This window comes from Hesperophylax consimilis, chromosome 22, assembly GCF_061612785.1.
Source record: "Hesperophylax consimilis isolate HC1 chromosome 22, BYU_Hcon_1.0, whole genome shotgun sequence".
Classification (NCBI taxonomy): Eukaryota; Metazoa; Arthropoda; class Insecta; order Trichoptera; family Limnephilidae; genus Hesperophylax; species Hesperophylax consimilis.
In genome coordinates, this window is record NC_142857.1 from 3,161,489 (window position 1) to 3,186,975 (window position 25,487).

The 25,487-nt window shown below is 35.1% G+C and overlaps 4 protein-coding genes across 4 annotated transcripts in view; 3 read left to right on the forward strand and 1 right to left on the reverse strand.

The window, feature by feature from the left end:
- The window catches only part of LOC149412660 (uncharacterized), a 320,577-nt gene that overhangs the window by 7,349 nt on the left and 287,741 nt on the right, over positions 1-25,487 (reverse strand). The gene's annotated exons all lie outside the window — the stretch shown is intronic.
- Positions 2,053-3,087, forward strand: LOC149412661 (uncharacterized). The gene is made up of 2 exons (XM_089645477.1): positions 2,053-2,090; positions 2,198-3,087. The coding sequence occupies exons 1-2, from the start codon at positions 2,079-2,081 to the stop codon at positions 2,975-2,977; spliced, it is 792 nt and encodes a 263-aa protein (XP_089501603.1). The 5' UTR covers positions 2,053-2,078; the 3' UTR covers positions 2,978-3,087.
- LOC149412662 (uncharacterized) lies at positions 8,436-9,587 on the forward strand. Its single transcript, XM_089645478.1, has 2 exons — positions 8,436-8,477; positions 8,595-9,587. Exons 1-2 carry the CDS (start codon positions 8,466-8,468, stop codon positions 9,372-9,374), a joined length of 792 nt encoding a protein of 263 aa, XP_089501604.1. The 5' UTR covers positions 8,436-8,465; the 3' UTR covers positions 9,375-9,587.
- On the forward strand, positions 12,956-13,840 carry LOC149412663 (uncharacterized). The gene is made up of 3 exons (XM_089645352.1): positions 12,956-12,967; positions 13,088-13,430; positions 13,539-13,840. The coding sequence occupies exons 1-3, from the start codon at positions 12,956-12,958 to the stop codon at positions 13,838-13,840; spliced, it is 657 nt and encodes a 218-aa protein (XP_089501478.1).

The following is a 25,487-nucleotide window of genomic DNA, read 5'->3' on the forward strand; positions in this document are numbered from 1 at the left end:
GCGTAATGGTTGTCGAGGGTCATTTTTTAATAATACGAAATGTTAAGAATTTGTGGCGGTTATACATACTTTTATTTTAATGCATAATTGGAGGGCGCGGTTTTATAAATGTAGTATTTTATGGAGATCGATCATGAAGTTATAAACTATAAACATCAACAAAAGCTAGTCCTAGTGAGGTTAATAATGAAATGTAAACAATGATAACATCTAGCAATGTATAACAATGATAACATTCGTCTTAAATATATCTAAGTACACTTCATGTAGTATACTTTTCGTTTCACTTATTATTTTGATGTAACAACTATTAACCAATTATGTAAACATTACGAGGGATGTGAAGGCTGATAGAGAAATTAAAAGTAGGGTAAATGAAGGTAACTTATATTAATGGAAGACTGAACGCAGTTGGCGCTAGCAAAAAATTGTCCAAAGAAGCGAAATTAGCAGTCCACAATAGAGTACTGGTACCCTGATGAATGGTAGTGAAACAAGGAACTGACAGAGGAAGGATTAAAGTAGACTGAAAGCTGTAGAAATGTGTGTGCGGTAAAAACCATGTAAGATCGTGTGAGAAATGTGGAGATCGGCAAAGAATACAAAGCTTAGAAAGGGACGCTTAGATGTTTTGGGCATGTAAAACGAACGGGCGAAAAAAGAAGTGTAAAGATAATATATGACGCAAATGTGAATGGTAGCAGATGTCACTGACGCCTGAGGAGGACATGGTACAATCAAGTGAATCAGGTACTCGAGTCGGACCATGTCAAGAGTCAGAATAATAGAAGAGTAGGTATGAGACGATGTATGACAAGACCAAGTTGTTTCGCGGTTCGTCCTCTTTGCCTACCCCAGCGAACGGCGTGATAGTAAGTTAGTTAGTATCCATTTCTGCCGCCATGCATGAAATCACAGTACCTACCTCTAGGACGATTATGTGTTTTTACTTATGACGGCATAATAACACTTTCCCAATACATGCAAACACCTCATCACCGGTTCTCCTAGTGAGTTGTTAACAAAACTTAAACGTCAACTGTATAAGTAAATAAATGTGTCACGTGTGATATATTTTTTTTGTAATATTATCTTCCAATTTTGTAAATTAAATGTTTTTTGTTTACACCATTTTTTTGAATCACATACGTATTTCTTATTTTTGTAAGGACGCTGTCAAGTTTAACTGCAAGTTAATAATGTAAATAGGATTAAAACCCAACAAATATAATCTTGCATTTTTACAAATAAGTGAATTAGATCTATTTTTCCTCCCACGTATAATAAAGGCCTCTTCAAGAACCACATTCATAAATTCCTTCCTAAACCCCCCACTTTAGTTACACAAAGCCAGTACACCAACCAGTAGGCGATGAGATGGAGACGGGAGATTTTATTCATCCCAATTTTGCAACGAAATATTACCCGAATTCGGGATAACACAGCACTGACCCAAAAAGCTCAGGGCATTTGGGTCTATAGCTCGGGTTCACTTGAACAAGCTCACGGATATCAAAATATTTTCGCATGCGAATCACACTATAGAAATATTAAATTGTAAATATTTCAAACAATCAGTACGTCTTCAAAGTCTTGTTATGCGGGTTATATATATTTATTAAAATATGTAATTGAGGAACAAATAAACAGCTAACAAATTATACAAGACATATTACGAAACGTTGGCTAAAGAAGGAGTTAGCGCAACACGGCATAACACCCCAAAAACAAATAGCAAAAATACTTTTGGCCGTGAAAATCTTAAATCATATAAGACATATTACATTTAAAACCATACAATACATAATAATTCCTCCTAATACCAATAGAGGATAAGTGTGAAAACTTAAAACAACACAAATATTATCATAACATTCACCAAGATAGATATTTTTGAAAGCACATGGGATTAGACTGAAATGACCGTGAAAACGCGAAATAATGGGTGTAGCTTTTAGCTTACCCCCACCGTTAAGGTTTCAGTGACTGCTAGTATCTAACTATAAAACCTCCGCGCGGACTTCGATCTAATCACAAGCAGTTTTCCTCTCAGAAAAGGCTCACTCAAGACTATCAACATGAACGCTATTGTAAGTTTAAAATCCAAAGAATTAATATTTAAAAATAATCTATCGCATTATTATGATAAAATACTTGAAGAAACTTATCATTCTGATAATAATTTCTCAAATTTCAGATCTTCACTTTCCTGTGCGTGGGAGCCGTGGTCTCCGCTAACTACATCAGCCATGATGAGGGACAATGGAAGGGAGAGGGTCTGGCCGAGAGCCAGGACAATGGACAGTACGACCATGGATATGGTGCCTACAACGGTGCCTCCAACTACGCTGGAGTCTACTCCGGAGCTTACGCTCATGGAGCCGCCCCCATTGGTCATGATGGACGTGTCGTAGACACCCCCGAAGTTGCCCACGCTAAGGCCGCTCACAACGCCGCTGTTGCCGCCGCTTCCAGCGGTGCTGCTCATGGAGCTTACAACGGTGCCTACAACGGTGCTTACGCTGCCCCCGCCTACAACGGTGAAGAAGGACAGTGGAAGGGAGAAGGTCTGGCTGAAAGCCAGGACAACGGTCACTACAACAATGGATACAACGGTGCCTCCGCCTACGCTGGAGCCTACTCCGGAGCTTACGCTCATGGAGCCGCCCCCATCGGTCAAGACGGACGTGTCGTAGATACCCCTGAAGTTGCTCACGCTAAAGTCGCCCACAACGCCGCTGTTGCTGCTGCTTCCAACGGTGCCGCCCATGGAGCTTACAACGGTGCCTACAACGGTGCTTACGCCGCCCCCGCCCTCCACGGAGCTTATGCCGCCCCTGCCGTCCATGGATCTTACGCTCATGGAGCCGCTCCTCTGGGACATGATGGACGTGTAGTAGTCACCCCCGAGGTAGCTCACGCCAAGGCCGCCCACCAAGCCGCTGTTGCCGCCGCCCACACTGCCGCCCACTACTAAAAATCTTAGTGTTCTAGTGAATGATTCGAATTAGAGGCCAAAATACCATCTGAAAAAGTCTAACGTTTGATGTGATAGTAGTTGTATATAATGTAATTTAGTTTTTTTATCCGTACCTAAAATAATTAATATGTGATAAATAAATTTTGTACGAAAAATTATTTAATTCTCTTTCTAAAATCACTATTTCCAATTTCCTAACATATGTTATTTTATGTATTATCGGTTCGTATCATTAAAAAAAATTTGTTGTACAAATAAAATTGAACACTAACAGCCTTACTAATAATGACATCACTTCACAACCATTTAAAGGTGTTTCTGTTACACATTGTATAAAGACTGTAAAACTTTAGATTCGAGCTGGAATTAATGATAAAACACAGTTTAACTCTGTTTTTTAGATCCGGCAACAATGTTTTTTGGCATCTAGCAATGAATTCACGCATGCGGATTATGAGATTCTAGGTAGGTGACAGGTGTTTTTATTTATTTATGTAATATCTTCATAAATGGTGTTTTTGTTCACGAAATGGTTAAATTTTTTTTGTATTTAATTAATTTCAAAATGAAGTTTACTGTCCATACCATTTATTGCGTTATTTCACCATGCGATGCCCCTATATTATGGCGGGTGAATTTAGCAGAATCAAATTTTTCATATTATGCATAATAAAAATTGACAAATTAAAGTGAATCTCTTCAAAACGTAAGCAAAGCAAAATACACGTGAACGGGAGTCGCACATCAAATTAACAATATAACTTAAAATAATTATTTTAATATTCTGTGGTCATATTCTTCCAATTATTCCAACAACAGTGATCTTTATATAAAATTGACCAAATAAGATGACATCAAATCAAATGTAAAGTATATACAAAGTAATGATGAGAGAACAAATAATTAACAATAACTGTCCTTTTATAGAACAGGAAAAAACAATGATATATAAAATAAGATGAACTTCGGTTCAGAAATAAGAACATTCTGAGTAAACATTAAACACAAAACCACAATAAGGAGGAAAACGGAAACCAAATAATTACCTGTTTAGGTAACAATTTCGAACCATGGTGAGTTTGCAATTACCAATACCAGGGTTAGCCAATACTAGGTTAAGTTTACAACTACCATTACGAGAATTAAATAACGATTACCAAACTAGGGTTAGTTAACAACTACCAATACCGGGGTTAGTTCAGTTAGTAGGGTGAAACTGACATAAAATAATCTTACATAAAACATTTTTATCTACTAAACGAAGCTCTTGCGTTTGTTTCGTCTATTATCTGATAGTATTATTATCCTAGCTTCTGGACGATGTGGGCCCTCTGATTGGTCAAATTCAAAATGTGTGTTTCGGGTAAATTCCGCTAACTTGAAAATTAAGACCCGATTTCATACTAAAATAGGATCGCCTCATTTCTTTAAAAGCATCGTTTCTGCTCAAATAATTTTTGGATAATATCGACGAAAATATGTTTTAGAAAGTAAAAGTCCATTGGATTAATTACATTACAGTAAAAATTATCCACAATTACGTTTTATATATTTGACGTCTGTCAAGAATCTAACATTCTAAGGTTCCTTAAAAATGTCAATCCCTCCTTTACCGGCCGCTGGAGTAGTTTCCCTATTGGCCGATAGAGCGCATAAGAGCGATATACAAATACGTACAATTTCATTTATTTAAACAACGCTAATTATTTACGTGAAACTACCGTTTTAATACGCATTTACAAATAAAACAAACATTTGATTGAACTTAATGACAATAAACAACAATTCTTTGCATGTACGATTTTGAAAAATATTGATATTTAATATTATTTATGTAAATAATAATTTTGCACTATTCTTACAGAACACCGATATGATATACGCGGAAGTATAGGCACTGCCAACCCAATAAAATAATTTTTTATAAATTTAATTTAGATTAAATTTGATAATATTATTATTAAGTTCTGCAAGTGTTTTAGTTTTTTATTATTGTGACCAGCTGTTTCGGCTAACAAGGCCATTTTCAAACTGTGGTTAGTCCACATTGAGACGACGTTTTTATACTATTTCAAATGTAAATTTTGAAGGTGCATACATTGATTTATTACTGGTTACACCGATGACATGATCTATTGTTGGTTAAACCAATCTATGTTTTCCCCTCAGTAAATGGTAATGGGTTCTTAATTATTTACTATTGACTTTATTGCTATGAATTATTTGGGTGCATTATACTGCTTGGGTTTTGTGAAAATACTGAGAAGTGGTGAGTAAATTATTTTCCGTACTTTATTAATTAGTGTTAAATTTGGGTCATTCGTTCGTTTATTGATTTCTAATTGTTCAAGTAAATTTAATCTAATGCCCTTTTTTTCTATATGCAATGGTTTAGGACCCTTGTTGTTAAGTGGGGTATGATTATTCACCAAGAGATGTTCTGCGAATTTTGAGGATGTGTTTTTATTATCGTATATGTTCTTTGAATCTAGTTGAGAATGCCCTCCCCGTTTGTCCGATGTAAGTGGCGTTACAATCGGCGTGGTCACATTTTAATTCATATATGCCACTGTTATTGAGTATAGGGATTTTACTTTTAGAGTTTTTAAGGATTGTTCCTAAATTATTGTTTGTTCGAAAAGCTATATTTAAACCACATTTTTTAATTTCTTTTGCAATTTTTTCAGATATTGGGCCGAGGAATTCGAGACATGCAAATTTTTCTATATTTTTGTTATTTACCGGATATATTAAATTGATTTTATTTTTATATTTCTTATTTTTTATTATTTTTTCAATGTTATTTGCCTCATAGCCGTTATTAATCGCGATCGTTTTTATCGTTTCCTTTTCTTTTACATAAGCTTTATTGTCTAAGGGAATGTTAATGAGTCTATGTACCATTGAATGGTACGCTGATAATTTATGAGACCAAGGATGATTTGAATTTGAATTTATTGTTGTATCTGTAAAAGTTGGTTTTCTAAATATTTCAAAGGTATGTTTATTATTACTTTTACCAATTGTCAGATCTAAAAAGTTTATTTTACCTTCAATCTCATGTTCAACTGTGAAGCAGATTTTATTATTAACGGTGTTGGCCCAATTAGTAAAGATATCTAACTGTCGGTTGGTACCATTCCAACATATAATAATATTATCAAATTTAATCTAAATTAAATTTATAAAAAATTAAATGGAGTTCTACGAATTAAACACAAAAACAATAAATAAATAAAAAATAAATAAAAAAAAACCAATAAAATAACATGAAACACAATCGGAAGATAGGAACGCTTCGTTGATTGTAAAATTAGCCAACAAATCTTTTATCTTATATGTAGGTACTTATATATATAATAAAATTTCCATTTCATTTTCCAGGAATAAATATTTATTTAATACAATTATACATTAAGGTATTATTCGGAATCGCTGGACAAGGATAATACGAAATATTTTTAAATAAAACCTTCCGATTTACCTTAATTAATCTAAAAGGAATCTGAATGCATTTGGGAAATTTTTAATTTTAGCATTTTAATTTTTAATTTTAGCATTTTTATTCGTTGCATTGGATGACAGCCGGAATAATTTCTATTGATGACATTATCTTTTTTTGGTATTCCTGATATGAGTGGCTATAATTATTACCATTTACTCTATGCAAATACTAGGTAGGTGGTACTATTTTAGCCAAGCTCTAAAAATAAAATAAAGGTATTTAGGTTTGTTTTACAAATAAGGAAATATTTAAAAAAGATTATTATAGGTTAGGAAAGGTTAGGAAAGGTTAGGAAAGGTTAGGAAAGGTTAGGAAAGGTTAGTTTAGGATAGGTTAGGTTAGGTTGGATTAGTATAGTTTAAGTTAGTTTATAGGTTAGGTTAGATTATGTTGGATTATTATATGTTAGGATAAGTCAGGTCATGTTAGGTTAGTTTGGGTTATTATAGGTTAGGTAAGGATATAGGATAAGTTGGATTATTATAGGTTAGGTTAGGTTAGGAAAGGTAAGGTTAGGATTGGTTTTGTTAGGTTAGGTTAGATTGGATTATTATAGGTTAGGTTAGGATATAGGTTAGGTTAGGTTGGATTATTGTAGTTGAGGTTAGGTTAGATCAGGTTAGATTATTATAGGTTAGGATAGGATATTGGTTATGTAAGGTTAGGTTGGATTATTATAGGTTAGGTTAGGACATGGGTTAAGTTGGATTATTATAGGTTAGGCTGGATTATTATAGATAAGGTAAGATTGGGTTATTATAGGTTAGGTTAAATAAAATAATAATGGTAATAATAGCCAAATAAATCATTTATGCTTTTTAAGTAGGCACTATGTTGCCGGAATATTGTATTACATTATATATTTTTAATTTACGTTTTTCAATTGTCTCTAGCCGCTCATTTCAGGAATACCAACAAAAGAAAATGTTATCAACATAAATTATTCAGGCTGTCATCCCATTCAACGAAAGCGAATTTTCATTTTACGTAATTAAAAATTAAAAAGCTAAAATTAAAAAATTCCCAAATGCTGTTCGATTACTTTTATAGTAATTAAAATAAATCAGAAGGTATTACTTATTTAAAAAAAATCGTATTTTCCGTGTCCAGCGATTCCGAATATTTACCTATATTAATTTACCTTTACCCATTTAGGCAATTATTCGGGAAAGGTAAAGTTTTAGCCGAACAACTGTCATTCTTTTTATGCCTAAACTCCTTCCTGTTCCGTGTAACAATATATACTCACCCTCTCTCTGCGAATGACCTTATATCTACATATTAAATGAAATTGTTGTTAGTATCACTCAAACTAAGCGAAGTCCAACCAAGTGCCGCCCGCAGGGCCTAGCAGCAAAAAACCCGCGGAGTGGGTTTTTAACTGCTAGTTATTACTTAATCCTTTAAACTATGAAGCGGAAATTGCTCGAATTATTTTTTGAAAGACGAACCATTATAAAACGTAGGCAAGAAGAAAGGATTTTTCATGTAAGCAAGGGAAAATGTTAAACTTGCTGATAATTTATTCGCCTTCAACTCTCAGCCAAAAACGGCTTTTTTCTAGTGAGGTGTTCACGTAACATACAATATCACCCACACACAGTTTTACCTATATCAACCTTGTTCTTTATTTTTCATACGTTTTTCTGTACTTTTTTCTCTGTACTACAATATAAGCCAATGTAACCATTTGTGAAATGTGTATTCAAGAATAGACATAAAAAATAAATAAAGACAAAATCAATATGACGGAATTTCATGCAACTGTGAAATTATATCGTAGTTGTACTATCTAATATTTCAAGAGCGAACCAATCATAACATTCCACGCAGCCTCACAAAAAAAAGTTGAATGCCTCCCTCCCAACCAAGGATATGCACAAGGAAGAAAGTTTTCGGTTAGTATAAAACCTCCGCGTGGATTGCAATCTAATCACAAGCAGTTTTCAGCTCAGAAAAGGCTCACACAAGACTATCAACATGAACGCTATTGTAAGTTTAGAACTCAAAGGATTTATATAAATATATATACTTTCTTGATAGTGATAATATTCTTAAAAACTGAAGACACAAGACTATTTATACTAATGACTTTTTCTCAAATTTTAGATCTTCACTTTCCTGTGCGTGGGAGCCATGGTCTCCGCTAACTACATCAGCCATGATGAGGGACAATGGAAGGGAGAGGGTCTGGCTGAGAGCCAGGACAATGGACAGTACGACCATGGATATGGTGCCTACAACGGTGCCTCCAACTACGCTGGAGCCTACTCCGGAGCTTACGCTCATGGAGCCGCCCCCATCGGCCATGATGGACGTGTCGTAGATACCCCCGAAGTTGCCCACGCTAAGGCTGCCCACAACGCCGCTGTTGCCGCCGCTTCCAGCGGTGCCGCCCATGGAGCTTACAACGGGGCTTACAACGGTGCTTACGCCGCCCCCGCCTACAACGGTGAAGAAGGACAGTGGAAGGGAGAAGGTCTGGCCGAAAGCCAGGACAACGGTCACTACAACAACGGATACAACGGTGCTTCTGCCTACGCTGGAGCTTACTCTGGAGCTTACGCTCATGGAGCCGCCCCCATCGGCCAAGACGGACGTGTCGTAGATACCCCTGAAGTTGCCCACGCTAAGGCCGCCCACAACGCCGCTGTTGCCACCGCTTCCAGCGGTGCCGCCCATGGATTTTACAACGGTGCCTACAACGGTGCTTACGCTGCCCCCGCCCTCCACGGAGCTTATGCCGCCCCTGCCGTCCATGGATCTTACGCTCATGGAGCCGCCCCTCTGGGACATGATGGACGTGTAGTAGACACCCCCGAGGTAGCTCACGCCAAGGCCGCCCACCAAGCCGCTGTTGCCGCCGCCCACACTGCCGCCCACTACTAAAAATCTTCATGTTCTAGTGAATGATTTGAATTTGAGCACAAAATACCATCTGAAAAGTCTGACGTATGATGTGATAGTAGTTGTATATTATGGAATTTAGTTTTTTTCCGTATCTTAAATAATTAATCTATGACAAATAAATGTGGTACGAAAAATTATCTTATTCGTTTTACGTACTGGATATTTCCTTAACCTACTTGTACTTTTATTTCAGCTTCGTAAGATATATAAGGTTATATATTTTAGATACGCATTATATGTTTAGTGGTTCAACAATTGATTCTGGAAATTCCTTAATCGAGCGCTGTATTATGCTGCAGTAACTTTGCAGTCAGAGTCGTTGACGGTTTAGATTTTTTCTCTATAATTTATTTTAAAAACTTTTTATGGTTGTACAAATCAATGCAATATGATTTTATTAATTGAAGAAGACGATGAAGCTATTAAATCTAAATGAAACTCGCATCTCATTTTAAGAATTTTCAATATTATTTTAACCAATTTCGCTGTCTTTGTATGATTACCAAGTTGCACCCGAATAATTTTGTAATGTAGATATTGTATCGGAAAATGGGAATTATGATAATTCTCAAACATATTTACTTCGTTGTATCACACAAAGATAAAATATTAGTATTTGCTACACTACCTAAGATAATTATTTCATCAAACCATTCATTATTAAAACCCAATTCATTTATTTATAATTATTTTAACTTATGTTTGCTAGACCATGTTTTTATGCAAAGCACAAAGTGTAAAAAATTATTTAAAACAATTATTATTACTTGCTGGGGAAGTGCTCTGACCACTGAGCTAATTCGACACTTTCATTTTACCTCATTTTTAACTGTATTACACCACTGAGAGCTACCAATATTACCTTAATTTATTCAAATATTTATTGACATCTATGAATTTTCTACATGTCTGGGATGATTATTTTTATGGTGGAATGACAAAATGAGTATAACCTTAAGATACTATGGCGGCCTCCGTGGTTGAGGGGGAGGCTATCGTTTAGAAATTTGGAGATCGCTGGTTCAAATTCCGGCGTGCGCAAGTAATTTTGATTGTTGAATTTGTGTTATTTCACAAATTACCAATTTAAACTAATTAATTGTGTATATGCGGTACGTTGACAAGTGGAAGTTATTCTCAGTATCGCCCTGGTGTAAGACCACTATTCAGAATTGATACGTTGCTTGAAATGGCATTGAATTTGGCCGTGTTTTCCCCGCATTCTTCTTTCCTATCTCCTTCCCCTTCTGCTACACAACTTACCCCTGTTGGGAATGCCTTATTCTCCCTGGCACCAGACGGTTGAGAGCAGTTGGGACTGTTATGCGGTTTAAGATAAAAAAATATTAAATAATTATTGAAAGATATATAGTAACGTTAGGTACATACAAAATTCTTATTTCAGGTGAAAAATGTAGGTGAAATACTTACGTTTGTAATTATCATTAAATCACAATACTTGAACATTGAATAATGAAGGAAATAAAACATGGCGAATATATAATGCATACATAAAAATACCTGCATAACTATGAATCTATAATTGTAACCGTAACAGCTGTAACATAACTGTCCGAACTTCTTCCGGCTATATGGAGCCAGCGAGACTATGGAAACCCTAAATAGGAAGTGTGTAAGGAAAGGAAATATAGAATCGACTACCATAATACGGGCGTGTGTCTAGTGTGGTAGTCGAAAAGCATGTAAAAACTGTACACATTAATATTTCATGAATAAAGAAAAAAAAAAAAAAAAAAAAAAAAAAAAAAAAAAAAAAAAAAAAAAAAAAGAAGGTGAAGATTTGAAAATAGGGACCTGGATATCCAGATCCGATCACCAACTCCCCAATCCATTTCAAGCAACATATCGAAACTGATTGGAGATCTTTCACGAGGGCGATACTCAGAGTACGTACCATTCTGAAAACGTCTGGGTTAATAATAACAATTACGTCACATTTACATAGCGCAGTTTTGTGCTATTTCATATCAAGTGCATGAAGAAAATTGATTTATTGTTAATTTATTAAAAATCTCATCAACTATTTGTTTTCCTTTTAAAAATGGTACTAGAGGCCTATAAAGAATTATTTGAGAAATTGCGTAAAAAAAACTATCAACAAAGCACGAAAATGTTTTGAGGAATTCGGAACACGTGTTCTTCAAAAATATTAATATTTTCGCATCTCGTCCATTGTATTTACAAGGCCACCTGCGTTGAACACGTGTTGAACACATACATTCTGACTGACTAATATTTTATTAGGAAATGATCATGCACATTTTTAACAGTATCTTGATAAAAAAAGCCGTGTGCGCTTTACTATATTAAACTTTATAATAATAATTTTAAACTCAGTGATCATATTTTTTAAATTACTCCTACAGTGCTCCTAACATAGTTTTGATCAATAACCTGATTAAATCAAATAAATGGCCAGTGTGTACTAAAAAAATATAAGAAAACAAATTAAAGAGGAAATCAATTATTGTTTTTTTTTTATTTTCTCAATATAATACTTATGTACAAACTGATTAAATGTAAACTGTCGATTTCCCGAAAATTAATAAATAAATAAATAAAAATCATTATCTAACAATAACAGTGCCATTCAAGTACAGGATAAATCAAGAACATCAATTACCATTTACCAGGGTTTGTTCAGGAAGTACTAAATTCGCAACCGATGGTCAGATTGAAAAGAAATTCCGACAAAAAAAACAAGCCAAAACCGCCAAGGCTGTCAGATAAATTTGGGCGACCATTGATATAAGCAATTTTTTAAAATTATATCTTTTTTTACGCAAAATTAGTGGTTTATTAATGAACGGAGGCAAATTAACGAAGCTTGTAGGATTAAAATTCATCCTTTACGCGATTTATTAAATTCGATCGTACTGGAGAGACGAAATTCAGACACTTGTTTTGTAAATCTCGTATTATGACTAAAGATCTCACTGACAAATTAACCCAGTTGTGAATAAAGACCTCATTTACTAATTAACTCCATTTTAGTGCCACTACCAATGAATATTAAGGTTGATATTTCAATACTACTTTCCCAATTTATAAATATATTTTTAGGTAACTATAAATATGATGCTTGATGTTTCGGAATGTCAAATTACTCTAGTCTTTCCAGTATATATCAACAAAATTACAAATTCAGATTGATAGTTGAAATACTTCCAGATAGTTGAAAGATATCGCTTTAAAAAAATCGTTTTATTTTTTAAAAGACAAATCTTAATAATACGTATGCAGTGAGAAAAAAATTTACAGAAGGGTAATTGTGAATCTTGCTGATAACCTTAATTTTATCGATAACACTCGGCGATAAAATGCTTTCTAAGTCACTCTTAAAATAAAGGAATAATATTTCAAGAGCGAATCATTCATATCATTTAGCGGAGCCTTACAAAAAAATATCTACCGCCCCCCTCCCTCCCAAGGATATGCTTAAGAAAGAAAGCTTTCGGTTAGTATAAAACCTCCACGCGGACTTCAATCTAATCACAAGCAGTTTTCCTCTCAGAAAAGGCTCACACAAGACTATCAACATGAACGCTATTGTAAGTTTAGAATCTACCGAATGATAAATAATTGAAAAATAATCTAATGCTTGATAATGATAAACAAATAAATAAACTTAAAGAAACGTACCATATTGACAATAATTTCTCAAATTTCAGATCTTCACTTTCCTGTGCGTGGGAGCCGTGGTCTCTGCTAACTACATCAGCCATGATGAGGGACAATGGAAGGGAGAGGGTCTAGCTGAGAGCCAAGACAATGGACAGTACGACCATGGATATGGTGCCTACAACGGTGCCTCTAACTACGCTGGAGCCTACTCCGGAGCTTACGCTCATGGAGCCGCCCCCATCGGTCATGACGGACGTGTCGTAGACACCCCCGAAGTTGCCCACGCTAAGGCCGCCCACAACGCCGCTGTTGCCGCCGCATCCAGCGGTGCCGCCCATGGAGCTTACAACGGTGCCTACAACGGTGCTTACTCTGCCCCCGCCTACAACGGTGAAGAAGGACAGTGGAAGGGAGAAGGTCTGGCCGAAAGCCAAGACAACGGTCACTACAACAACGGATACAACGGTGCTTCCGCTTACGCTGGAGCTTACTCTGGAGCTTACGCTCATGGAGCCGCCCCCATCGGTCAAGACGGACGTGTCGTTGATACCCCTGAAGTTGCCCACGCTAAAGCTGCCCACAACGCCGCTGTTGCCGCTGCTTCCAACGGTGCCGCCCATGGAGCTTACAACGGTGCCTACAACGGTGCTTATGCCGCCCCTGCCGTCCATGGATCTTACGCTCATGGAGCCGCCCCTCTGGGACATGATGGACGTGTTGTAGACACCCCCGAGGTAGCTCACGCCAAGGCCGCCCACCAAGCCGCTGTTGCCGCCGCCCACACTGCCGCCCACTACTAAAAATCTTCATGTTGTAGTGAACGATTCGAATTCGAGCACAAAATACCATCTGAAAAGTCTGACGTTTGATGTGATAGTAGTTGAATATTATGTAATTTAGTTTTTTTTAAATTTAAAATCTCTGACAAATAAATGTGTTCCGAGAAAATATTTTATTCGTTTAATTTTCTGTTTTTTTCCCTTAAACTATTTACAGTTTTATTTGGTTTTGTTAGATATATAAGGTTAAGTATTTTCGATTTGCATTATATTTAGTTGTTCAACAATTGATTTTGGAAGTTCCTTAATTGAACGCTGTATTATGCTGCAGTAAATTTGCAGTCAGAGTCGTTCCTTGTCTAGATTTTTTTGTCTATAATTTATTGTAAAAAAACTTTTGTAGGTTATACACATCAATGTAATGTTATTTTAATCACTGAAGAAGACTTAAATACTAGTAAATCTAAGTGAATCTCATATCTCAATTTAAGAATTTTCAATATTATTTTATACCAATTTCACTGTCTTTGTATGATTACAAAGTTCCACCCGAATAATTTTGTAACGTCGATATTGAGTTGGAAAATGGGAATAAGTTGATGATTTTTGGTAATTCTTAGATATTTTTTTTTTTTATTTTTTTTTATTTTATTTGGAAAACTAACAGTTATAATAATTACAAAGTATGGTGTATTTAGTGTTAATTATTTAACCAATAATAGGTTTTCACTTAAGTATCTTAATTATTTAGTGAATATATAATATTTATGTAATAAAAAAAGTTACATTAGCCTATAGGGATGGGATGGGGAAGGGAGGGGTATGGGATGGATCTAGTCTGTGTAATGTGTAGCATGTACGTAATAAAAAATAAAAATGATATTATAATTATTTATTGATTTTAGGTTTGAAATTGTGGGGTGCTGAGTTAAATAAGTCTAATTCACTGTATGAAGTATTAAAATTGTATGAAACACGGTGAATAAAAGCATTTTGTTTTGAGTTCGTGTTACATTGAGGGATGTTTAATGTGTGATTTTGTCTGGTTTGTCTGATGGGTACTCTTAATTGAATTCTTTCAAGTAATTCCGGGAAATCTATCACAGAGGTGGCAATTTTTTGTAAAAATAGTACGTCTGCGGAGTTTCTACGACTTTCCAGTGACGAAATACTGAAAAACGCTGCTGACTCCTCGTGACTCAGATGAGGACGATAGGCCCGAAAATCAAGGTATCGTAGAAAACGATATTGCACTTTCTCAATCCTTTCTATGTGTGACTTATACATGGGATTCCATTCTTGAGAGGCGTACTCCAGAGAACTGCGTACATAAGAAAAGTACAGCATTTTCATGGTATTTACTTTTTTAAAATTTTTGCAGGTTCTGAGTACAAAGCCAAGTACTTTGGAAGCTTTTGCAACCATGGATTCGATATGGCACTCAAAAAGTAATTTCGGATCTAACACTACTCCCAGATCCTTAGCCTCTGTCATTTTGATCAATATTGTGCCGTTAAGGGAGTAATTAAAAGAAATGGGATTTTTATTTCGGGTGAAGCTGATGGCGCCACATTTTTTTACATTTATTTGCAGGTTGTGTTCTGCACAATAAATATTTAGGCGATTTAGATCTTCTTGCACGCGGGTACACTCATTGATACACGTGACAGGGGAGAATATTTTCATGTCATCTGCGTATAATAAAGTTCTGGAGTGGTGAAAACATTTCCCAATGTCATTAATATATATATTAAAGAGTAATGGTCCCAATAATGACCCCTGGGGTACTCCCGACGGCACGGTTTCCCAGTTCGATTTATAGCCACCGACGACTACTGCTTGGCTACGGTTTGCAATATAGGACGAGAGCCATCTGAGGAGGTCTCCGTGTACACCGATTTGTAAAAGTTTTCTCAGCAAGATATCATGAATAACTAAATCAAAAGCTTTACTATAATCTGTATATATTGCATCTACCTGTATACGCTGATCCATATTATCTTGTAAGAATTCGGTGAATGCCGTTAAGTTAGTGGTTGTAGATTTCCCCCTCATAAATCCATGTTGGTTATTATTGAGTGACGATCTCAAGGCCGAAAACATCTGGTCATACACAATTTTTTCGAAAACCTTACTAAAGATGCAGAGCTTTGAAATTGGCCTATAATTTTCGACGTTAGATTTTTGGCCATTTTTGAAGATGGGAGTTACAAATGCCGTTTTCCAGGTGTTTGGGACTATTCCCTCTTTAAGGGAGCGACTAAAAATTATGGATAGCGGTTTAGATAGGCTGCGGGCACATTTGTTTATGAAGAAAGGGGGAATTTTATCTGGGCCTGCGCCTTTTTTGAGATCTAAATCTTCAAGGTGTTTCTGTATATGATGCTGGTCGACTTCAATATTATTCATGCTAGCAACACAGAGCTTTTTGGGGTTGTCCGGTAGGATCTGGATTTTTCGAGCATTATTGTTGTAGACAGACATGAAATATTTAGAGAACAAGTTACAGATGGCAAACCCATTTTCAGCTTTTTCGTCTTTAAATGTCATAGTGTTCGGAACACTGTGGGATTTGGAGTTGGATTTTATGTAATTCCAAACTTTTTTTGGGTCGGAGGATATATCATGTTCGATTTTTAATAAATAAATATTGTGGCATTCCCAATTAAGTTTTTTGTGGCGTGATCTTAGTAAAGAGAAAGTGGCGTAGTCAGATGGGTTTTTGTATATCTTAAACTTTTTAAAGTATTTGTATTTTTCTGATGTCAATTTAATGAGGGCCGAATTATACCATGGCGGGTATTTAGAATTCCTACATAGTTTTTTGGGAATGTAGGCGTCTATAAGATTATTTAATTGTGAATAGAATTTTTTAATGCCGTGTTTACATCACCAATCGAAAGGAGCTCATGCCAGTTTACCTGGTCGAGACATGTATTAATTTGTTCGTAATCACCGCGCCTAAAGACGTAACCGCTTCTTGGTTCCTCCACTAGTGGATTGGGTTCCGAAAATAAAACTTCTATGATTAGTGAGGTGTGATGAGGGTCTTCTGAAATTAATGGTTCATCACATGCAGAGACCGTGACGAAATCATTACATAGGACGAGATCAAGAAAGTGACCGTTGGTATTTGGAATTCCATTGTATTGGTGCAATCCAGAAAAATGCATGCAGTCTATAAATGATGTGCTAACAGGCGATAAGCGATCACTGGGTATAAGGGACGTGTTATTGGGAGACTTATTCCATGAAATGTCAGAGAGGTTGAAGTCACCTAGGATAATGAATTTGTCTGAGGGAAATTGCAACGTAAGTGCTGAAATTTGGGTGAGGAAGCTTTCCATATTTTCACGATATGTTGGTCCTTTAGGGAGGTAAGCACAGCATATGTGAAGATTTGTGTGTTTGGATCCCTTGGATTCTAATGATATCCAGATGTCCTCAGTTCGCGAATGCCACCCTGGGCGCTCGTGAGCTACCAGTTCACGACGAACAGCGACTAAGATACCCCCGCCCAAGCGCTGCCCTGTGCAAGCGTAGTCCCGATCTCGGCGGTGTACATCGTAGCGATCATCAAATAACTCTTCATTACGGATGCCATCAACAAGCCACGATTTGGTCAGAGCGATAACGTCATACTCGTTGGATCGAACTGCCATCAGCAATGTGCCAGTCTTAGTGCGTAGCCCTCTTACGTTTTGGTGATATATATTTAATTTATTTAGAGTCATTGGACTGAGAAAAATCGATAATTAAGTTTGTGTTTATTTTTATATAATTCCCAAATATTTTTGCAAAATGTTTAAAGAACGAAAAGTGTGTTAGTGTGAATAGATCCTTAGGGTAGGTGATGGGGATGAGGGAGGGAAGGGTACATTTAAAGTAATATAAATCATTAAGAATAGTTAAAATGAAGTTAGTATGAAATACGATCAATTTAAATGGTCTTATCTTGAGGCTTGGCTCGGCTGAGGGCCTGCTGCATCTCCTCGGTTGGGTCCTGTGGCCGGAGGCTCGCGGTCCATCTTCTTCAAGTCTGCCTCCTTTGAGATTATGATGGGCGCTGATGACGTATTTCGTCGAGCGTGAATTATGCAGTTTTTTGTCCATACAAACTGAAAACCCTTTTGTTTCGCGAGAAGCCTTGCGCGGTAAAATAGCTGTTTGTTTATGCTAGTGAGATGGTCACCCACATAGACATTTTGCGGTAATCTCGTAAATCTTAAGTCCGTCGAGGAGATCCCTTTGCGGTCTTTTACCGCCTGCAGAAGCTGGTTTTTTAAGTTTCGGCTGGTAAATTTCACAACTATTGATTTAGTTTTTATCTTCCCAGTCTCGCGGCCTCTGGGAGCAACACGTGTTACGAACTCCATGTCCCTTTCGCCGATATCCACGTTGCTCAGACTAGCGATTTTTGAAATAATGGTTACTAAGTTTTCACCCTTCTTATCCGGGATACCCCTTATTTCTAGGTTTTGCAGTCTTGCCCATTGGTCCTTTCTGTTCGATTCCTCGATCATGTTACGTACTTCTGTTCTCAGGTGGGAGACTTCTGCCTCCAGATGTTCGACTTTTTGAAGTCGATTTTCCATATCGGCAATCTTGTTTCCGAATGTTGCTACATCATGGTGATAGCTCTCAACCGACTTTTGTACGCCTTGTACTTCTTCACGGAGGATTTTAATATCGTCGTGCAGTGCCTTGAATGATGACAAGTCCATCTGCATCCTTTTGATATCTTCCATAATGGTGGTCAGATCGTGGACGCCGACGGCAATATTTGAAGATTTGCACCTGCTGCATCGTCAAGTACTTCTCAGGTCCAGTTTCAGCTTTTTATAATTTTCCTCTGATGTACCTCCACACTTGTAGTGCAGATTTTCCTTACAGGACGAGCATTGCACGCCTTGAGTTATAGAGGATTTGCACACGCCACAGTTCATTTTAAAAAATGATGTATTTATTTATTATTATATTAAGTATTTATTTATTTCAATATTATAGATATATTTAAGTTGTATCACACAAAGATCAAATATTAGTATTTGCTACTCTACTTTTGATAATTATTTCATCAAACCACTCATTATTAAACCCAACTCATTTATTTATTATTACTTTAACTTATGATTGCAAGACAAGGTTTTTATGCAAAACACAAAGCATAACAAATTATTATACATAATAGTTACTAGCCGACCGGTCAGTGGCTGAGTTGGCTTCGCTCTTGCGACCCACACGGTCGTCGTGAGTGCAATTCCTCGGCTGGCTAAGTCCTCCATCACGACGCAAATAAAATTTTCAGCTTACTGTGGTGGTGATAGGAGATTTTCAAATATTAACAGGTTATTCGTTTCCCGGGAATGAAGAAACAACTCATATAACTTTCAAAAATATTCCTAGATAAAGTAAATGCCGCCGACAGGAATCGAATATTTTGACGCCACCTTGTAGAAAATATAGTATTTAAGAATGCCTGGAAAGGCATTGTTATTTATTTTTATTGTGGGAACACAAAATAAAATGGTTTTCAGGAAAAAAAATATAATAACCAACAGTTGTTGAAATCAATTCGGATTCACTGCCCAAATTCAAACGTGGCATCATGTCAATAATTTAAGCTGTTCAGTACGCATTCATACAGACACACACACACAAACACTCACACATACATTTCACACGTCTCACATACACACCTGACTGTCCAACTGGGAAGGTTTCCAGTTTCAGGACAATCAAATTGATTGTCGTGTTTAATTCATGTGAAGTAGTTAATGTAACACTAGTACATAATAATAAATTCAATCATTGGATAAATTACTAGATATTTAGTCATTATTTCAACTTACAATATTGTCTCTTTTGACTGCGCATAATTTAACGAGTAATACGTCAAATTGTAATATTAACGACTGTCAAACGAAAAATGTTATACAGAACAGATTTAGTGGCATCTTGAAATTGATCTCAGTACCTCTGTCTTGCCGGGGAAGTGTGCTGATCTCTGAGCTAAGTCGATCATATTAACTTACATAATTTTAAACTGTATTGTACTTCGATTGAGAGCTACCCACATTTTATTCATTTATTAATATATTTATATGTTGACATCTATTGATGTTTCTAGTTTTGACGATTTTTTTTATAGTGGAATAACAAAATGAGCTAAGCCTCAAATTGTTATATTTAATCCTTGAAGATGATAAAACAATAATACACTGTGACGGCTTTCGTGGTCGAATAGAAAGCCTCTCGTTAAGAAAGCTGGAGGTCACGGACATAAATCCCAGTATGCGCATGTAAATTTTATTGATTATTTTGTGTTATTTCACAAATTACTCATTTATTTTTTTTTATTTATTTTTTTTTTTTTTTTATTTCATTTTATTAACGCCTAGAAGGCTTTTACATATACATGTTATGGGTTTTGTTGTTCAGTAGCATTATAAAATATTTTAATTACATAGCATAATAAATTGAGTATGAACTTACATAACAATGTGTAGGGTTATTGTTACGGTGTTATTATTTTATAAACATAAGCAAGCAAAGTTTATTGTACAAAGTACGTCGGTTGAATATTTTACAGAACATAGGTTAAACTAATACATAAACTTGAGAAAAATATAACAGATATAGGTAGGCAGTTAAGTAGATACAATTCAAGTATATAGTTACGGTGTTATTGGAATTTGGACAATGAGTTCGATAAGTTTATATAAATATAGTGTAGTTACAAGAGTACAATAATGTAAGTAGGTAATACACACAAGACAAGTAAGTTTGTTATTATTATTATAAAGATAAACACTACAGTTTGTTGTAAACCATCTTTGTAATCATCAATCTTTATTTTGCCCGATTGGGAATTTTACAAAACAAAGCTTAGTTAATGAAACAATAAAATATGCGTTTGAAAAAAAAATATGAATCTGTTACAAACATTCTAGTATACTGTATTTTAGTTTGTATACTGATTGGAGATGATAAACATCAATTGAGCTATACTTATTACCGAGTATGTGAAGTCTTTGAATAGGTGAGTTTTGAAAATAATTGTTAGCAGATATGGGAACATTATATAGAGCGGTCTGTCGAGTGTCGCGCGTAGGTACACGGAGCGATATAAGACTCGTCAAATCAATGGCGTCCAGTCTGCCATTCGAAATTTTGAAAAGAGATACTAAGTCGCACACTGTGCGTCTCAATGATAAATCGGTTAAATTTAGTAAGTTCATGAGGAAAGTGTAATTAAGATATTCGTAATTAATAAATCGCAGAAATTTATGTTGCACTCTTTCAATTTTTAATTGGTGAATCTTATAAAATGGAGACCAGATTGTTGAGTTATACTCTAGATTATTTCTAACTAAACCAGTGAATAGCAGTTTGAAGGAATTTATTAATTTAAAATCTTTCGTTGTCCTTAATATAAAACCCAAACATTTCATGGCCTTGTTGGTTATTTCGTTTATATGAGGAACAAATGTTAGTTGCCTGTCAAAAATAATACCAAGATCCTTAATATTCTCAACTCTTTTTAGGAAAATGTTGTTGATGCTATATTGATGCGTAATGGGATTTTTGATTCGGGAAAAAGTTATCGTTTGACATTTATCAATATTGAGAAATAGTTCATTGTGGGTGCACCACTCTTGTAGCCTCACAAGATTAAATTGTAGTACGTAACAGTCATGAATATTTGTAATGGTTTTATAAATTTTGAGATCATCTGCAAATAAGAGAATCATGACTCCATCAAAAACCGTAGTTATATCATTGATAAACAATAAAAATAGTACTGGTCCTAAATGAGACCCCTGTGGGACGCCGGTAAAGACTTCGAACTGGTGTGAATAGTGTGAGTTGAGTTTAACACATATTTTTCTTTTATGCAGATAACTCTCAAACCATCTCAAAATATTCCCTGTTATTCCAAGGGCACTAAGTTTATGTATGAGAATTTTATGTGAGACTTTGTCGAATGCCTTACTAAAGTCAGTATACACTACGTCTGTTTGAAGACGCTTTTGCATTGTATTAAATAGGTATTCCTGATAGATCATCAAGTTTGTAAAAGTAGATCTTTTTGCCATGAAACCATGTTGACGATGTGAAATAACTTTATTAATCTCAGGCGAGAGTTTAGAAAGCAGAGCAGATTCAAATAGTTTAGGGTTTGACGATTGGATACATATAGGTCTATAGTTAGAGATATCTGATCTATTTCCTTTCTTAAAGATTGGAAATAGAAAACTGGTTTTTCATTTTTGTGGAAAGGTACCAATTTTTAGAGACAAGTTAAAAAGTTTAGTTAGAGGTAATGTTAAAACTGATAAGCATTTTGATAAGAAAATTGGAGGAATGTTATCGGGACCAGCCGATTTATTAATATCAAGGGATTTTAATTTAGTTCTAATAACGCTTTCTTTGAATATACATTGGCTAAAATCGATCTTGTTGTCATTGTTAGCTGTAGTTGTATCGAATAATGGAGAGTTGTTTGCAGTATCATAGACTTTGCTGAAAAATTCAGCAAACAGATTGACGACTTCTTGGGGGGTATCGGCCATTTTATTATCTAAATACATGTTTGACGGAATACTAGAGTCATTATTATTGAGCATGTTCGCAAATTTATAAATATTCTGAGGATTAGCTGCTGCCAATTCTTCGCAGTTTTCGATACACCTTTTGTAACATAACTTGGACATATTTTTAGTTGTCTTTCTTAGTTCACAAAATTTTACATAATCTTTAGGATCACGTGACGATTTATAAACTTTATGAGCAATTTTTTTGTCTCTAATTATTTTAATAAGGTCGTTGCTAAACCATTTTGGGTAGTTGTGCACAGTGATTTTAGTGACGGGTACAAACGATTCAATTGCATTATTTAAAATTAAGTAAAATTTGTCTACCATTACATTTAGGTTTTCTTCAAAGTCAAGAAAGTTCCAGTCAGTAGACAATAGAAGATTTGTGATTTGCTTAAAATCAGCTTTGAAAAAGTTTAATTTTGTTGATGGAGATGGATTTTTTTCTATTTTTGAACTGTAGCATTCGATCGTTAAAGGAGGGTGATACTTGTCGATTGGGAGAATATCTTCAGCAGATGCGGATACTTTTACAGAAGAAGAATTGGAAAACACTAGATCGAGAAGTCGAGCGTTAACATTGTAGACATAGTTTAACTGCCGGAGACTTAAAAAATTTGACATCTCGATTATATCATGGGAACCATGATTGATGTTGTCCGTGCATGAAGTTTTATTGTTTTCTGTGTCCCACGTTACATTAGGTAGATTGTAGTCTCCTGTTAATATCAAAGTGGCATCTGGAAATTTTCTTCGTATTGTTTCAGCTTCGAGGTAGTGGTCTTTGTATAATTGAGCATCAGAAGAAGGGGGTATATATAAGCAGCCAACAATAATTTTTTCCTTATTGGTAGACACCATGATGAATAGTTGTTCCAGATGAGTGTAGATGCATTTGAGTTTTCTTGAGTTGAATTTCTTATTTACGGATATTAACACACCACCTCCTCTAGTTTTATTGCTATTGCTTCTATCTTGTCTGTACACTGTGTGTTCAAAGAAACCCAATTCCGTAGTATAAATGTTTTTGTTCAGCCATGTCTCAGTGAAAGCGTAAGAATCGTAATCCAGAGTAGGTAAGGTTGATTTCAGGTCCTGTAATTTTGTTCTTAGTCCACGTACGTTTTGATAAAATATTTTTATTTTAGAATTTAGTTTTTTGGGTTCGATTTGACTATCGACGGATTATTATTTATGTATTTTATCGTGATATCCGTTTCACCAGAAGATTTTCTATTTTCCAATTCTTTTCTTAGGTCACTCAATTGTTTCCGCTGCATAAATGACTGATCTTGGTAAATACGTATATTATTTTTTAATGCGTGTTTCTTGCTTAATAGTATTTTCGGCCATTTAGCTTCCGGAAACTCGATTTTAATTCCTCTTGGTTTATCGGCACGCCTTTGACCCAATCTGTAGATTTTCAAGTCAAGATTTAATGTTGACATATCTAAATCTGAAATTATTTTTTTCACTGACACTATGTCGCTATTTATTGATTCAGTCTGAGATATATTATATATTATATTATAATTTTACTGGTCTTCCATTAAAAGCCTTAGCTTGTGGATGGAAGAAGAGTTAACATTTCACATATTATGTACAAATAAAGTCACGTGTACAGATAATACAATGCAGTTAATACAGTTAATACATTTCATATATTTTTTTTTTTTTTTTTTTTTTTATCAACTTTCAAAAATACATTTTTTACAATTTAAGTCCCGTTAAACTGATTGATATCAGTTTGTCAACGGGTTCTTTTAACAATTACTTCTTAAATACATATACAATTTTAACAAGTACATAAAATATACACATAATTACATTAGTACAAAAAAATTCTTTCACATAACCATTTTTTTAACATACATTTCCTTCTGTGAGTCAATTCACAGCTTTTTATTGAGTTTGGTAACATGTTGTAAATTATTGGATCGAGGTATTCTAGAGTTCTTTGACCATATTTATTCAGGTATCTGGGAACTACAAGTCCATCGTTTGCAATTAGTCTTGTATTATGAACATGTGTCACTATTTTATTATGTTCAGATTGAAATGTATGCTGACTCGCAATTTTAAGCCACAATAAAGCACGAACAGATAATACATTTACAGAGTTGTATAGTAATGACTTTGGTACGTCATTTCTTTGTTCGTATTTAGTTCTGTTTAATAATAATTTTACCAAAGAATATTGTACATTTTGGACTGAAAGAAGATTTGTTTTTGTTGAATGTCCCCATGAAGTTATTCTGTAAGTTATTCTTATTATATAATTACTATTTACTATAATCATGTATTTCAATATATATGTATGTGTAGGTAATATAGACACATGGCAATCAGACCCGTTAACTAAAATATGTAAACATATATGTATTCAGTAAGAAGAAAAACAAGTAAGATTTTTAGTGTGACATTCTCTAAAATACTTTTTGATGGAGTTCAACAATTGAATTTTGTTCCTAATGCTTCTGATTTCTATTGGTAGGTTATTGAAAAAGAATTTTCCTTGGTGAGTATAATGGTGTTGTGCAAAAGAAGTGTTTAATTTGGGGCACACAAATACATGTTTAAGTCTAGTACGATTTTCAGTTATAAATGCGTATTTATCTTTTTCTTTTATAATTTGTATAATTGAATTTTTTATAAATAAGTTTTTAAATGTTGGAACTTTGAATTCTTCGAATATGCTGTCAGTTGGGAAGTCTGGAGGTTTTTTTAGTATAATTTTTATTATTAGTTTTTGAACAATTTCTATGGGGGTCAGATTAGTTTTGTAAGCTGCTCCCCAACTGATAATGGCATACTGAAGAATAGACTATACTAATGCGTAGTATATTGAGTATGGGTTTTTTGTTGATAAAAAGTTTCGTATCTTGTTGATAACGATGTATTCTCCGGAATATTATGAATAATCAAATTTTTATCTCTGTAACTTTGTTCTTTGATTTCGGCGAGGATATCACAGACACTCTGAGTTTGTGAAACTGAGGGGGTGCACACATTAGGGGTTGCAGTTTTAAGAGCTGTTAATTCACCCTCAAGATTCGCCATTTTAACAG